Below are 13,415 nucleotides of genomic sequence, written 5' to 3'. Positions count from 1 at the left end.
TAACAATTACTTGCTAAGCATAGCATTGACCTATTTTCTGAGTTTAGTGCAGCCTGGCAAATTCCAGCCTACACTATGCATTTTCAGAACAAACATGCAAAATGCCCAGAGGAATATTCACAAGAGGCAACATTCCTTCAAAAAATACGAGCAAGCTAAAGAGAAGAAGTATATGATTAATAATGTGACCACTGTAGATAATCAATATGGATAATGAATTTTGAAATATTACATGTGGAAATTTTAAAGTCCAACACTACTACATCATAACAAGCAAGAATAAATTGAATATAAAACCACTTAGCAAACTGAAGACCTAGGTCAGTTAATGCTTGTCCTTAGCAGGGAGTCATGTGAGCTGCTTCTGTTGATATTTTTACATTTTCTAAGAAGCCAAGAAAAGTGAAATTCCAGACATACATAAATTATACACAATGATGAGAGCCAATTATTTAGCCAGAAAGTATCCTCCTTACACTAGCTGGTATCCTGCTGTTTTGTCTTCAAGATAGTATTTCATTTTTGACGAAAGAAATTTCTTTTTGATACGCTTTATAGCTTTAAGTAGGACATATTTTAAACAACTGTGTTTTAACAAGTTACCAAAGGGTGAAAAGAGATAAAGTCGCTAAGCAGGTGACAGTAATGCTAAAGCAGTGGGACAATATTGAAAACAAGGGGCCCTAAGCATTTGAGGAGAAATATGATGTATTAATTGTCTCAGTTTTGCCCATGTTCTAAAATTAAGACTAGGAAAGATAAACAAACAGGCACAAATATAGTCAAATATTGAATTTCAGAAGCCAGACTATTTATTATTATTTAGGTCAATATAAATAATTGCATCTAAATTCTTTCAAACAAAATGAAATGGAATATCTACTGCTATTACCTGTTACTCTAGTACTTAAAATGTCTTTGAAAACAATTATGTGTGGCTTTTTCCATTAATGGCTCAACATTAACCTATTGAGCTAAATAACTAAAAGGAAAAAACAATAGTTTAACTTAGGCTGGTCTGAGGGACTGATACTCAGTCTAAGAGGAAGGAAAAAGGGAGTTCTCAGCCAGAAGGATAAAAAAAAGCTGAAAAATCTCCATTCTTAATGAATCAGATCTTTACAAGTGTTAGCAATATTTTGAATTTGACATTTTAAATGCACTTGACATTTTGTTACATGTATTCGGAAGCTAAACAAAAAATGAGAATCCATTATTTTGTATTACATTAGACACTGCATTTTGGTAAAATTGTAGGTAGACACATACTGAACTGTGTTCAATTTCTCTCCAGGGAAAAAGAAGTAAGCAGGAGGCAAGATTTTTAAAATGAGTTTCTTACCTCTTTCTGGCCTCCTCACATTGCCGATTAAGTCTGACTTGGTCTACAAGGTTTGCTTTATCATCAAAGGCAAACTTTGAGGAATAAAAGAAAAACAATAAAAATTCATATTAAAACATTTTCAAAATTGTAAATTCATTTAAATTTCAGCAACAGTTAAAAATATTCTTTTAATTCTTCTTTAAATTTCAATTTTTTAAAGCACTGGAAGGAAATGTACCAAATAAAATCTGTTGCAATCTCTGACCAGAGGGGTTTGGGAACCTGGGTTTAATATTATCTAAACAGTGGACTTTTTTTCCCCAGGGGAAAAATATTCGTTTGTTATTATATCAAACAAAATTGAAGTTTTTTGTTTTTGTTTTTTGTGGTACGCGGGCCTCTCACTGTTGTGGCCTCTCCTGTTGCGGAGCACAGGCTCCGGACACGCAGGCTCAGCAGCCATGGCTCACGGGCCCAGCCACCCCGCGGCATGTGGGATCTTCCCGGACTGGGGCACGAACCTGTGTCCCCTGCATCGGCAGGGGAACTCTCAACCACTGCGCTACCAGGGAAGCCCAAAATTGAAGTTTTTAAAGAAAGAAATAATTTATTAAGAGTTGATACAAAGGTTTAAAATATTATCCCATTTTGTACAGTGTTCTCAAATATCAAGTTTCTCAATGAATACGGAATGATCATGTCCTAGTAAGAAATAATAAAATCTGAAGAAGACTAGTATGTGTTTGGGATATAGGATAACTCTCTCCAATATGGTATGCTATATAAAAGAATAAAATGTAAAAATAAGGAAATCAAAGAATAAAAATGACTGGGATTGGGCAATATTACTTTAAGAGCTAGAATATAAAATGTGGTGTTCTGGATCCAATCAGTAGTTGTATTTAAATATTTTTCCTACTAATTACACTGAAGTGAACGACATGCTAGACAAAACAAAAAGACCTATACGAAACACAACTGTGGCTTACTTTTTTCATTCCTGGAAATGTCATAAAAATGTATTTTCAACAAATCCTTCAGGGACTTCCCTGGTGGTGCACGGGTTAAGAACCCTCCTGCCAATGCAGGGGACACGGGTTCAATTCCTGGTCCAGGAAGATCCTACATGCCATGGAGCAACTAAGCCTGTGCACCGCAACTACTGAGCCTGTGCTCTAGAGCCTGCAAGCCACAACTACTGAGCCTGCATGCTGCAACTAATGAAGCCCGCGCACCTATAGCCCATGCTGCGCAAGAGAAGCCACCACAATGAGAAGCCCGCGCACCACAATGAAGAGTAGCCCCCGCTTGCTGCAACTAGAGAAAGCCTGCACACAACAAAGACCCAATGCAGCCAACAATAAATAAATTTTAAAAAAATCCTTCTAGGTGTAGACTTGACTTTATTAGATCATATATTATGACCACTAAGTCTTTTTCCTTTTAATAACTTCATGTCAACAAATATTTAAGAACATTCTACTTGAATGATTAGTAATTTATCTGTTGATACACATTTTGATAAGTTTCTATTGTGAATTTCTCTACACGTGTATTGCCTTGGAAATATACTGAACGACAAGATGAAGAAGTGGCTTATGGTGCACTGAAAATTCTCCAATGAAATGAGTCACAATCATATATTTAAACAGTTCTATCAGCTCCCCCTTTCCACAAACTCTGCTCAGTATACATATTTAGATATGAAGTTTGACATCTTCAGAAACTTTCCAGAAAGGAAATGCTCTACTTGTCTTTTCATCACCCTCTTTATCACTGAGCTGATTCTTCAGTGAGATTAATACACTTCACTCCTTAAATCTCTTCTAAAAGTAATTTACAAACTTGTAGGCTTCACTCTTCTTTGAGACAAATAAAAATGTTTTAGTCAAAAACAAAGCAACCTACAATTAAAAAATACCAAAATGGTTCCTGTCTCAGTTTCTATATAGTCCTATACCATGTACCACAAATTCCAAATTCCAATGTTATGCTGATATTGCTTGTAAGTCTCTGGTTACAAATCCCTATTCTTGGAAAACATGTCATATACCTAACACCTGCCCTCAAAACTGGCTCATAATATTAACTAAAATAGATACACTTCTAAGTTGGCCCTCAACAATCTTCACTTTCTGTTATTCAGCCCAGGTGTGTTCACCTCTACTAGAAAGTAGGTTGGACCCAGTGACTTGATTCGATCCAACAGAAAAGAGCAAAAGTAAAGAAAAGTCATTTCTGTGATTAGGTTACAATGGATTGTTACTCCCATCATGTTAGGTGACTTTCTCTATTGCCTTCTCAGCTTGCACATTTTGGTGAAACAAACTGCCATGCTGAAGAGTATAGGTGATTTACAATGTTGTGTTAGTTTCAGGTGTATAGCAAAGTGAATCAGTTTTACATATACATGTATCCACTCTTTTTAAAATTCTTTTCCCACGTAGGTCATTACAGACTGTTGAGTTCCCTATGCTATAGAGTAGGTCCTTATTAGCTATAAACTTTACACATAGTAGTGTCTATATGTCAATCCCAATCTTCCAGTTTATCCCTCCTCCCCTTTCCCCGTCTAACCACAGTTTGTTTTCTACATCTGTGACTCTATTTCTGTTTTGTATATAGGTTCATTTGTATCGTTTTTTTTGATTCCACATATAAGCAATATCATATGATATTTGTCTTTCTCTGTCTGACCTACTTCACTTAGTATGGTAATCTCTAGTTCCATCCATATTGCTGCAAATGGCATTATTTCATTCTTTTTTATGGCTGAGTAGTATTCCATTGTATATATGTACCACATCTTTATCATTCCATGGTCAATGGACACTTAGCTTGCTTCCATGTCCTGGCTATTGTAAATAGTGCTGCAGTGAACACTGGGGTGCATGTATTTTTTCGAATTATGGTTTTCTCTGGATATATGCCCAGGATTGGGATAGCAGGATCATATGTAGCTCTATTTTTAGCTTTTTAAGGAAGCTCCATACTGTTATCCATAGTGGCTGCACCAGTTTACATTTCCAACAACAGTGGAATTTATTGCTTGTAGACTTTTTGATAATGGGCATTCTGACTGCTGTGAGGTGATATCGCATTGTAATTTTGATTTGCATTTCTCCGATAATTAGTGATGTTGAGCATATTTTCATGTGACTTTTGGCGATCAGTATGTCTTATTTTGAGAAATGTCTACTTAGATCTTCCACCCATTTTTTTGATTGCCTTGTTTGTTTCTTTTTGATATCCAGCTGCATGAGCTGTTTGTATATTTTGGAGATTTATCCCTTGTTGGTCACTCTGCAAATATTTTTTCTCATCTGTCTTTCCCTAGTCTTTTCATTTCGTTTATGGTTTCCTTTGCTGGGCAGAAGATTTTCAGTTTAATGAGGTCCCATTTGCTTATTTTTGTTTTTATTTTCATTACTCTAGGAGGTGGGTCAAAAATGATCTTCCTGTGATTTATGTCAAAGACTGTTCTTCCTATGTTTTCCTCTAAGAGTTTTATAGCATCTGGTCTTACTAACCCATTTTGAGTTTATTTTTGTGTATGATGTCAGAGAATGTTCTAATTTCATTCTTTTACATGTAGCTATCCAGTTTTCCCAGCACTCCTTATTGAAGAGACTGTCTTTTCCCCCTTGTACATTCTTGCTTGTTTGGTCACCTAATCTGAGACTGACTTTCTAATTGACCTGACACTTTGACTGCAGTTTTAAAACCCACATAGCAAGAGCTAATATATGATATCATATGTACTTATGATATAGGGCATAGCTTTTTGGTATTTTTCTCTATAGTAACATGATGTAGTAGACAGTGCAGGAGTTTAATCATCAGAGATGTAATTTTGAACCCAGACTTGCCTCTCTCAGCTTTAAGACCTTAGGTAACCTGGCACCTTAGTCTCCTCATCATACTACGTAACAGAGATGGGAACAACTGGTTAAAATGAGGTCAGACGTGGGAAGATGCCTGCTCCCGTACACTTAAGAGTTTCATCAATAAGAAGAATTTACTGGTATTGTTATTACAACTCTGTAACAAGCTTCACACCAAAAGGTTTAGGACATTCTATATAAATCATTACAAAAGTCTTTGATCTAACCCCTTTCTCCTCATGCTAGTTAGAAATAAATACATTCTAATTCTAACCTCCTGACAAGAAGCAATGACTAACTAAAGAAACTGAGTGAGTCGGACTTCTTTCCTTCTCTCAGTCACTCCAAAATCTTTAGAAAAAAATATTATTTTTTGGGTTAACAGATTCTTCCCTGTGTGTTACAGTTAGTGACCATATTCTTTAAACCACATAATACATGTGGTTGAAAATGTACAAGTGTACTATTAGGAAAATGAGGGGAAAACTGAAAATAGGCTGTTCCAGAAAATTCAAGAAATACTCATTATTTACTATACTTCCAAAAGAGGAAATGTTTGCTGAGTTTCAAAATAGTAGCTAATTATTTTTTTTCTCATTTTGAACATTTAATGACTAGTACTGTTAACAACACAAGATTTACAATCAAACAAGAATAAGCTGTGTGACCTTGGGCAAGTCACTTCACCTCTCTGAGCCTCAAATTCCAAACCTGCAATATAACAATTTTTTTAACATCTTTATGGGAGTATAATTCTTTTACAATAGTGTGTTAGTTTCTGCTTTATAACAAACTGAATCAGTTATACATACACATATGTTCCCATATCTCTTCCCTCTTGCGTCTCCCTCCGTCCCACATTCCCTATCCCACCCCTCTAGGTGGTCTCAAAGCACCAAGTTGATCTACCTGTGTTTTGCGGCTGCTTCCCACTAGCTATCTATTTTAGATATGGTAGTGTATATATGTCCATGCCACTCTCTCGCTTTGTCACAGCTTACCCTTCCCAATCCCCATATCCTTAAGTCCATTCTCTACTAGGTCTGTGTCTCTATTCCTGTCTTACCCCTAGGTTCTTCATGACATTTTTTTCTTAAATTCCATATACATGTGTTAGCATATGGTATTTGTCTTTCTCTTTCTGACTTACATCGCTCTGTATGACAGACTCTAGGTCCATCCACCTCATTACAAATAGCTCAATTTCGTTTCTTTCTATGTCTGAGTATATTGCATTATATATATGTGCCACATCTTATTTATCCATTCATCCAATGATGGACACTTAGGTTGTTTCCACCTCTGGGCTATTGTAAATAGAGGTGCAATGAACATTTTGGTACATGACTCTTTTTGAATTATGGTTTTTTCAGGGTATATGCCCAGTAGTGGTATTGCTGGGTCATATGGTAGTTCTATTTGTAGTTTTTAATGAACCTCCATACTGTTCTCCACAGTGCCTATCTCAATTTACATTCCAACCAACAGTGGAAGAGGGTTCCCTTTTCTCCACACCCTCTCCAGCATTTATTGTTTCTAGATTTTTTGATGATGGCTTTTCTGACTGCTGTGAGATGATATGTCATCGTAGTTTTGATTTGCATTTCTCTAATGATTAATGAAGTTGAGCATTCTTTCATGTGTTTGTTGGCAGTCTGTATATCTTCTTTGGAAAAATGTCTATTTAGGTCGTCTGCCCATTTTTGGATTGGATTGTTTGTTTTTTTGTTATTGAGCTGCATGAGCTGCATATAAAATTTGGAGGTTAATCCTTTGTCAGTTGCTTCATTTGCAAATATTTTCTACCATTCTGAGGGTTGTCTTTTGGTATTTTTTATGGTTCCTTTGCTGTGCAAAAGCTTTGAAGTTTCATTAGGTCCCATTTGTTTATTTTTGTTTTTATTTCCATTTCTCTAGGAGGTGGGTCAAAAAAGATTTTGCTGTGATTTATGTCATAGAGTACTCTACCTATGTTTTCCTCTAAGAGTTTGATAGTTTTTCTCCTTATATTTAGGTCTTTAATCCATTTTGAGTTTTTTTGTGTGTGTGGTGTTAGGGAGTGATCTAATCTCATACTTTTACATGTACCTGTCCAGTTTTCGCAGTACCACTTCCTGAAGAGGCTGTCCTTTCTCCATTGTACATTCCTGTCTCCTTTATCAAAGATAAGGTGACCATATGTGCATGGGTTTATATCTGGGCTTTCTATCCTGTTCCATTGATCTATCTTTCTGTTTTTGTGCCAGTACCATACTGTCTTGATTACTGTAGCTTTGTAGTATAGTCTGAAGTCAGGGAGCCTGATTCCTACTGCTCTGTTTTTTATTCTCAAGATTGCTTTGGCTATTCGGAGTCTCTTGTAATTCCACACAAATTGTGAAATTTTTTGTCCTAGTTCTGTGAAAAATTTCAGTGGTAGTTTGATAGGGATTGCATTGAATCTGTAGATTGCTTTGGGTAGTGGAGTCATTTTCACAATGCTGATTCTTCCAATCCAAGAACATGGTATATCTCTCCATCTATTTGTATCATCTTTAATTTCTTTCATCAGTGTCTGATAATTTTCTGCATACAGGTCTTTTGTCTCCTTAGGCAGGTTTATTCCTAGATATTTTATTTTTGTTACAATGGTAAATGGGAGTGTTTTCTTAATTTCACTTTCAGATTTTTCATCATTAGTGTATAGGAATGCCAGAGATTTCTGTGCATTAACTTTGTATCCTGCTACTTTACCAAATTCATTGATTAGCTCTAGTAGTTTTCTGGTAGCATATTTAGGATTCTCTATGTGTAGTATCATGTCATCTGCAAAGAGTGACAGCTTTACTTCTTCTTTTCCAATTTGGATTCCTTTCATTTCCTTTTCTTCTGTGATTGCTGTGGCTAAAACTCCCAAAACTATGTTGAATAAGAGTGGTGAGATAGGGCAACTTTGTCTTGTTACTAATCTTAGTGGAAATGATTTCAGTTTTTCACCATTGAGGACAATGTTGGCTGTGGGTTTGTCATATATAGCCTTTATTATGTTGAGGAAAGTTCCCTCTATGCCTACTTTCGGCAGGGTTTTTATCATAAATGGGTGTGAATTTTGTCAAAAACTTTCACTGCATCTATCGAGATGATCATATGGTTTTTCTCCTTCAATTTGTTAATATGGTGTATCACTTGATCATGGTGTATGATCCTTTTAATGTGCTGTTGGTTCTGTTTGCCAGTATTTTGTTGAGGATTTTTGCATGTATGTTCATCAGTGATATTGGCCTGTAGTTTTCTGTCTTTGTGACATCCTTGTCTGGTTTTGGTATCAGGGTGATGGTGGCTTTGTAGAATGAGTTTGGGAGTGTTCCTCCCTCTGCTATATTTTGGAAGAGTTTGAGAAGGATAGGTGTTAGCTCTTCTCTAAATGTTTGATGGAATTTGCCTGTGAAGCCATCTGGTCTTGGGCTTTTGTTTGTTGGGAGATTTTTAATCACAGTTTCAATTTCATTGCCTGTGATTGGTCTGTTCATATTATCTATTTTTTCCTGATTCAGTCTTGGCAAGTTGTGTATTTCTAAGAATTTGTCCATTTCTTCTAGGTTGTCCATTTTATTGGCATAGAGTTGCTTGTAGTAATCTCTCATGATCTTTTGTATTTCTGCAGTGTCAGCTGTTACTTCTCCTTTTTCATTTCTAATTCTATTGAGTCTTCTCCCTTTTTTTCTTGCTGAGTCTGGCTAATGGTTTATCAATAATATTTATCTTCTCAAAGAACCAGCTTTTAGTTTTATTGATATTTGCTATCATTTCCTTCATTTCTTTTTCATTTACTTCTGATCTGATTTTATGATTTCTTTCCTTCCACTAACTTTGGGGTACTTTTGTTCTTCTTTCTCTATTTGCTTTTAGTGCAAGGTTAGGTTGTTAATTCGAGATGTTTCCTGTTTCTTAAGGTAGGATTGATTGCTATAAACCTCTCTTAGAACTGCTTTTAATGCATCCCATAGGTTTTGGGTCGTCGTGTCTCCATTGTCATTTGTTTCTAGGTATATTTTGATTTCCTCTTTGATTTCTTCAGTGATCACTTCGTTATTAAGTACTGTATTGTTTAGCCTCCATGTGTTTGTATTTTCTACAGATCTTTCCCTGTAGTTGACATCTAGTCTCATAGCATTGTGGTCGGAAAGGAAACTTGATACAATTTCAATTTTCTTAAATTTACCAATGCTTGATTTGTGACCCTAGATTTGATCTATCGTGGAGATGTTCCATGAACACTTGAGAGAAATGTGTGTTCTGTTGTTTTTGGATGGAATGTCCTATAAATATCAATTAAGTCCATCTTGTTTAATGTATTATTTAAAGCTTGTTTTTCCTTTTTTATTTTCATTTTGGATGATCTTTCCATTGGTGAAAGCGGGTTGTTAAAGTCCCCTACTATGAATGTGTTACTGTCGATTTCCCCTTTTATGGCTGTTAGTATTTGCTTTATGTATTGAGGTGCTTCTATTTTGGGTGCATAAATATTTACAATTGTTATATCTTCTTCTCGGATGGATCCCTTGATCATTATATAGTGTCCTTCTTTGTCTCTTGTAATAGTCTTTATTTTCAATCTATATTGTCTTATATGAGAATTGCTACTCCAGCTTTCTTTTCATTTCCATTTGTATGGAATATCTTTTTCCATTCTCTCACTTTCAGTCTGTATGTGTCCCTAGGTCTGAAGTGGGTCTTATAGACAGCACACATATGGGTCTTCTTTTTGTATCCATTCAGGCAGTCTGTGTCTTTCGGTGGAAGCATTTATCCACTTACATTGAAGGTAATTATCGATATGTATGTTCCTATTCCCATTTCTTAATTGTTTTGGATTTGTTACTGTAGGTCTTTTCCTCCTCTTGTGTTTCTTGCCTAGACAAGTTCGTTTAGCATTTCTTTTAAAGCTGGTTGGTGCTGCTCCACTCTCTCAGCTTTTGCTTGTCTGTAAAGTTTTAATTTCTCCATCAAATCTGAGTGAGATCCTTGCTGGGTAGTGTAATCTTGGTTGTAGGTTTTTCTCCTTCATCACTTTAAATATGTCCTGCCAGTCCCTTCGGCTTGCAGAGTTTATGCTGAAAGATCAGCTGTTAATCTTATGGGGATACTGTTGTGTGTTATTTTTCCCTTGCTGCTTTTAATATGTTTTCTTTGTATTTAATTTTTGATAGTTTTATTAATATGTGTCTTGGTGCGTTTCTCCATGGATTTATGCTGTATGGGACCCTCTGTGCTTCGTGGACTTGATTAACTATTTCCTTTCCCAAACTGGGGAAGTTTTCAACTATAATCTCTTCAAATATTTTCTCAGTCCCTTTCTTTTTCTCTTCTTCTTCTGGGACCCCTATGATTTGAATGTTGGTGTGTTTACTGTTGTCCCAGAGGTCTCTGAGACTGTCCTCAGTTCTTTTCATTCTTTTTTCTTTATTCTGCTCTGCAGTAGGTATTTCCACTATTTTATCTTCCAGGTCACTGTCTTCAGGTCTTCTGTCTCAGTTATTCTGCCATTGATCCCTTCTAGAGTATTTTTAATTTCATTTATTGTTTTTCATCATTGCTTGTTTCCTCTTTAGTTCTTCTAGGTTCTTGTTAAATGTTTCTTGCATTTTCTCTATTCTATTTCAAACATTTTGGATCATCTTTACTAACATTATTCTGAATTCTTCTTCAGGTAGACTGCCTATATCCTCTTCATTTGTTAGGTCTGGTGGGTTTTTGTCTTGCTCCTCCTGCTGTGTGTTTTTCTGTTTCTCATTTTGCTCATCTTACTGTGTTTGGGGTCTCCTTTTTGCAGGCTGCAGGTTCGTGGTTCCCTTTATTTTTGGTGTCTGCCCCCAGTGGTTAAGGTTGGTTCAGTGGGTTGTGTAGGCTTCCTGGTAAAAGGGACTAGTGCCTGTGTTCCGGTGGATGCGGCTGGATCTTTTCTTTCTGGTGGGCGGTCCACATCTGGTGGTTTGTTTTGGCGTGTCTCTGGTCTTATTATGTTTTTTGGCAGCGTCTCTGCTAATGGGTGGGGTTGTGTTACTGTCTTCTAGTGTTTTGGCATAGAGTGTCCAGCACTGCAGCTTGCTGGTGTTGAGTGCAGCTGTGTGTTGGTGGTGAGATGGAGATCTCTGGGAGGTTTTCACCATGTGATATTATGTGGAGCTGGGACATGTCTTTTGGACCAGTGTGGAGAAAAAGAAAGCAAGAAAGAAGGAAGGAAGGAAGGAAGGAAGGAAGGAAGGAAGGGAGGGAGGGAGGGAGGGAGGGAGGAAGGGAGCAAGGGAGGGAGGAAAGGAAGTAGGAAGGAAGGAAAGAAAGAATGAAAGAAAGAGGATAAAATAAAATAAAGATAAAACAAAATAGAATTATTAAAATAAAAAATAATTATTAAGAAAAAAAATTTTTTTAAGTAAAAAAATAACCGGACGGGCAGAGTCCTAGGACAAATGGTGAAACCAAAGCTATACAGACAAAATCTCACACAGAAGCATACACAAAGACACTCACAAAAAAAGGAAAAGGGGAAAAAATAATACATCTTTTAATATATTAAAATTCTCAAAATCTACCTCCTCAATTTGGGATGATTTGGGGGCTCTGGCTCACTCAGGCTGCGGGGAGGGAGGGGTCCGGATGTGGGGCGAGCCCATGTGGCAGAGGCCGGCGTGACGTTGCAGCAGCCTGAGGCTCGCCATGTGTTCTCACCAGGAAGTTGTCCCTGGATCCTGGGACTCTGGCAGTGGCAGGCTGCACAGGCTCCCGGGAGGGGAGGTGTGGAGAGTGACCTGTGCTCGCACACAGGCTTCTTGGTGGTGGCAACAGTGGCCTTAGCATCTCCCACCCATCTCTGGGGTCCGCGCTGTTAGCCGCGGCTCGCGCCTGTCTCTGGAGGTCCTTTAAGCAGCACTCGTAATCCCCTCTCCTTGTTCACCAGGAAACAAAGAGGGAAGAAAAAGTCTCTTGACTCTCAAGCAGGTCCAGACATTTCCCCGGACTCCCTCCCAGCTAGCCGTGGTGTATTAACCCCCTGCAGGCTGTGTTCAGGCCACCAGCCCCAGTCCTCTCCTTGCACTCCAACCGAAGCCTGAGTCTCAGCTCCCAGCCCCGCCTGCCCCGGCAGGTGAGCTGACAAGCCTCTCGGGCTGGTGAGTGCCAGTTGGCACTGATCCTCTGTGCAGGAATCTCAATGCTTTGCCCTCCACACCCGTTTCTGCGCTCTCCTCCGTGGCTCCAAAGTTCCCCCCTCCACCACCTGCAGTCTCCGCCCGTGAAGGGCCTTCTAGTGTGTAGAAACTTTTCCTCCTTCACAGCTCCCTTCCACTGGTGCAGGTCCCATCCCTATTCTTTTGTCTCTGTTTATTCTTTTTTCTTTTGCCCTACTCAGGTACGCAAGGAGTTTCTTGCCTTTTGGGAGGTCTGAGGTCTTCTGCCAGCGTTCAGTAGGTGTTCTGTAGGAGTTGTTCCACGTGTAGATGTATTTCTTATGTATCTGTGGGGAGGAGGGTGATCTCCGCGTGTTACTCTTCCACCATCTTCCCCCTGCAGTACTAATTATTTCAAGACCTGAGTTTTATGTCAATCTATTTTCTTTATTCTCTCATCTTTTTCTGTCTTCACCTTTCCACTTACACATCTCTGTTTAATAAGTCTTAGGAAAAAGAAGCAGTGCAAGTGGATTTCTATTTGGTAAAATCTTAACAGCAAATGTCACTCAATGACATTACAAAAGTACTGCTTTTAAATATCCACAGTCCAGTTTCAAATACTGATTCCCAACCCTCGCCTAACTCAAAGATTCACACATTATCAAAAGTGCATTTTGAAATTCTACCAAGTCTCAAACAAAATTAATTTTAATTCAGGTAAATTTCCTAACCTTTTTTTAGAACAATGACAAACAGTATCAAAGTAGAAGCCAAGAGTGCCTCAGCTACAAAGACTTTAGTAACCTAGTGTTGTAAAGTCAATCCTCAGGCAACCAGAGGAAAAATCCATTCTGCCACCTAATAAGTAAAGTTTTATAGGAACATAGCCACACCAATTTGTTCTTCTAGAACCTATGGGTCCTTGTGTACTAGATGGCAGAGCTGAATAGCTGACAGACACCACATCCCTGAAAAGCCTAATACATTCACTGTCTGATCCTTCTACAGAAAAAGCTTGCCAATCTGTGCATTAGAAAGTCATGTTTTGTTGAAAAAGTG

At 37.8% G+C, this 13,415-nt stretch overlaps 1 protein-coding gene across 1 annotated transcript in view; it reads right to left on the bottom strand.

Annotated features, from left to right (window-relative positions):
* LOC132419206 (protein WWC3-like) overlaps positions 1–13,415 on the bottom strand; it is a 120,025-nt gene that overhangs the window by 28,720 nt on the left and 77,890 nt on the right. The window contains exon 5 of the mRNA XM_060003182.1: positions 1,343–1,416. Within this exon, the coding sequence (XP_059859165.1) occupies positions 1,343–1,416 (74 nt within the window). The remainder of the gene's footprint in view (positions 1–1,342; positions 1,417–13,415) is intronic.

Source organism: Delphinus delphis, chromosome Y (assembly GCF_949987515.2).
Source record: "Delphinus delphis chromosome Y, mDelDel1.2, whole genome shotgun sequence".
Taxonomy (NCBI): Eukaryota; Metazoa; Chordata; class Mammalia; order Artiodactyla; family Delphinidae; genus Delphinus; species Delphinus delphis.
This window is presented reverse-complemented; position numbering and strand designations above follow the sequence as displayed.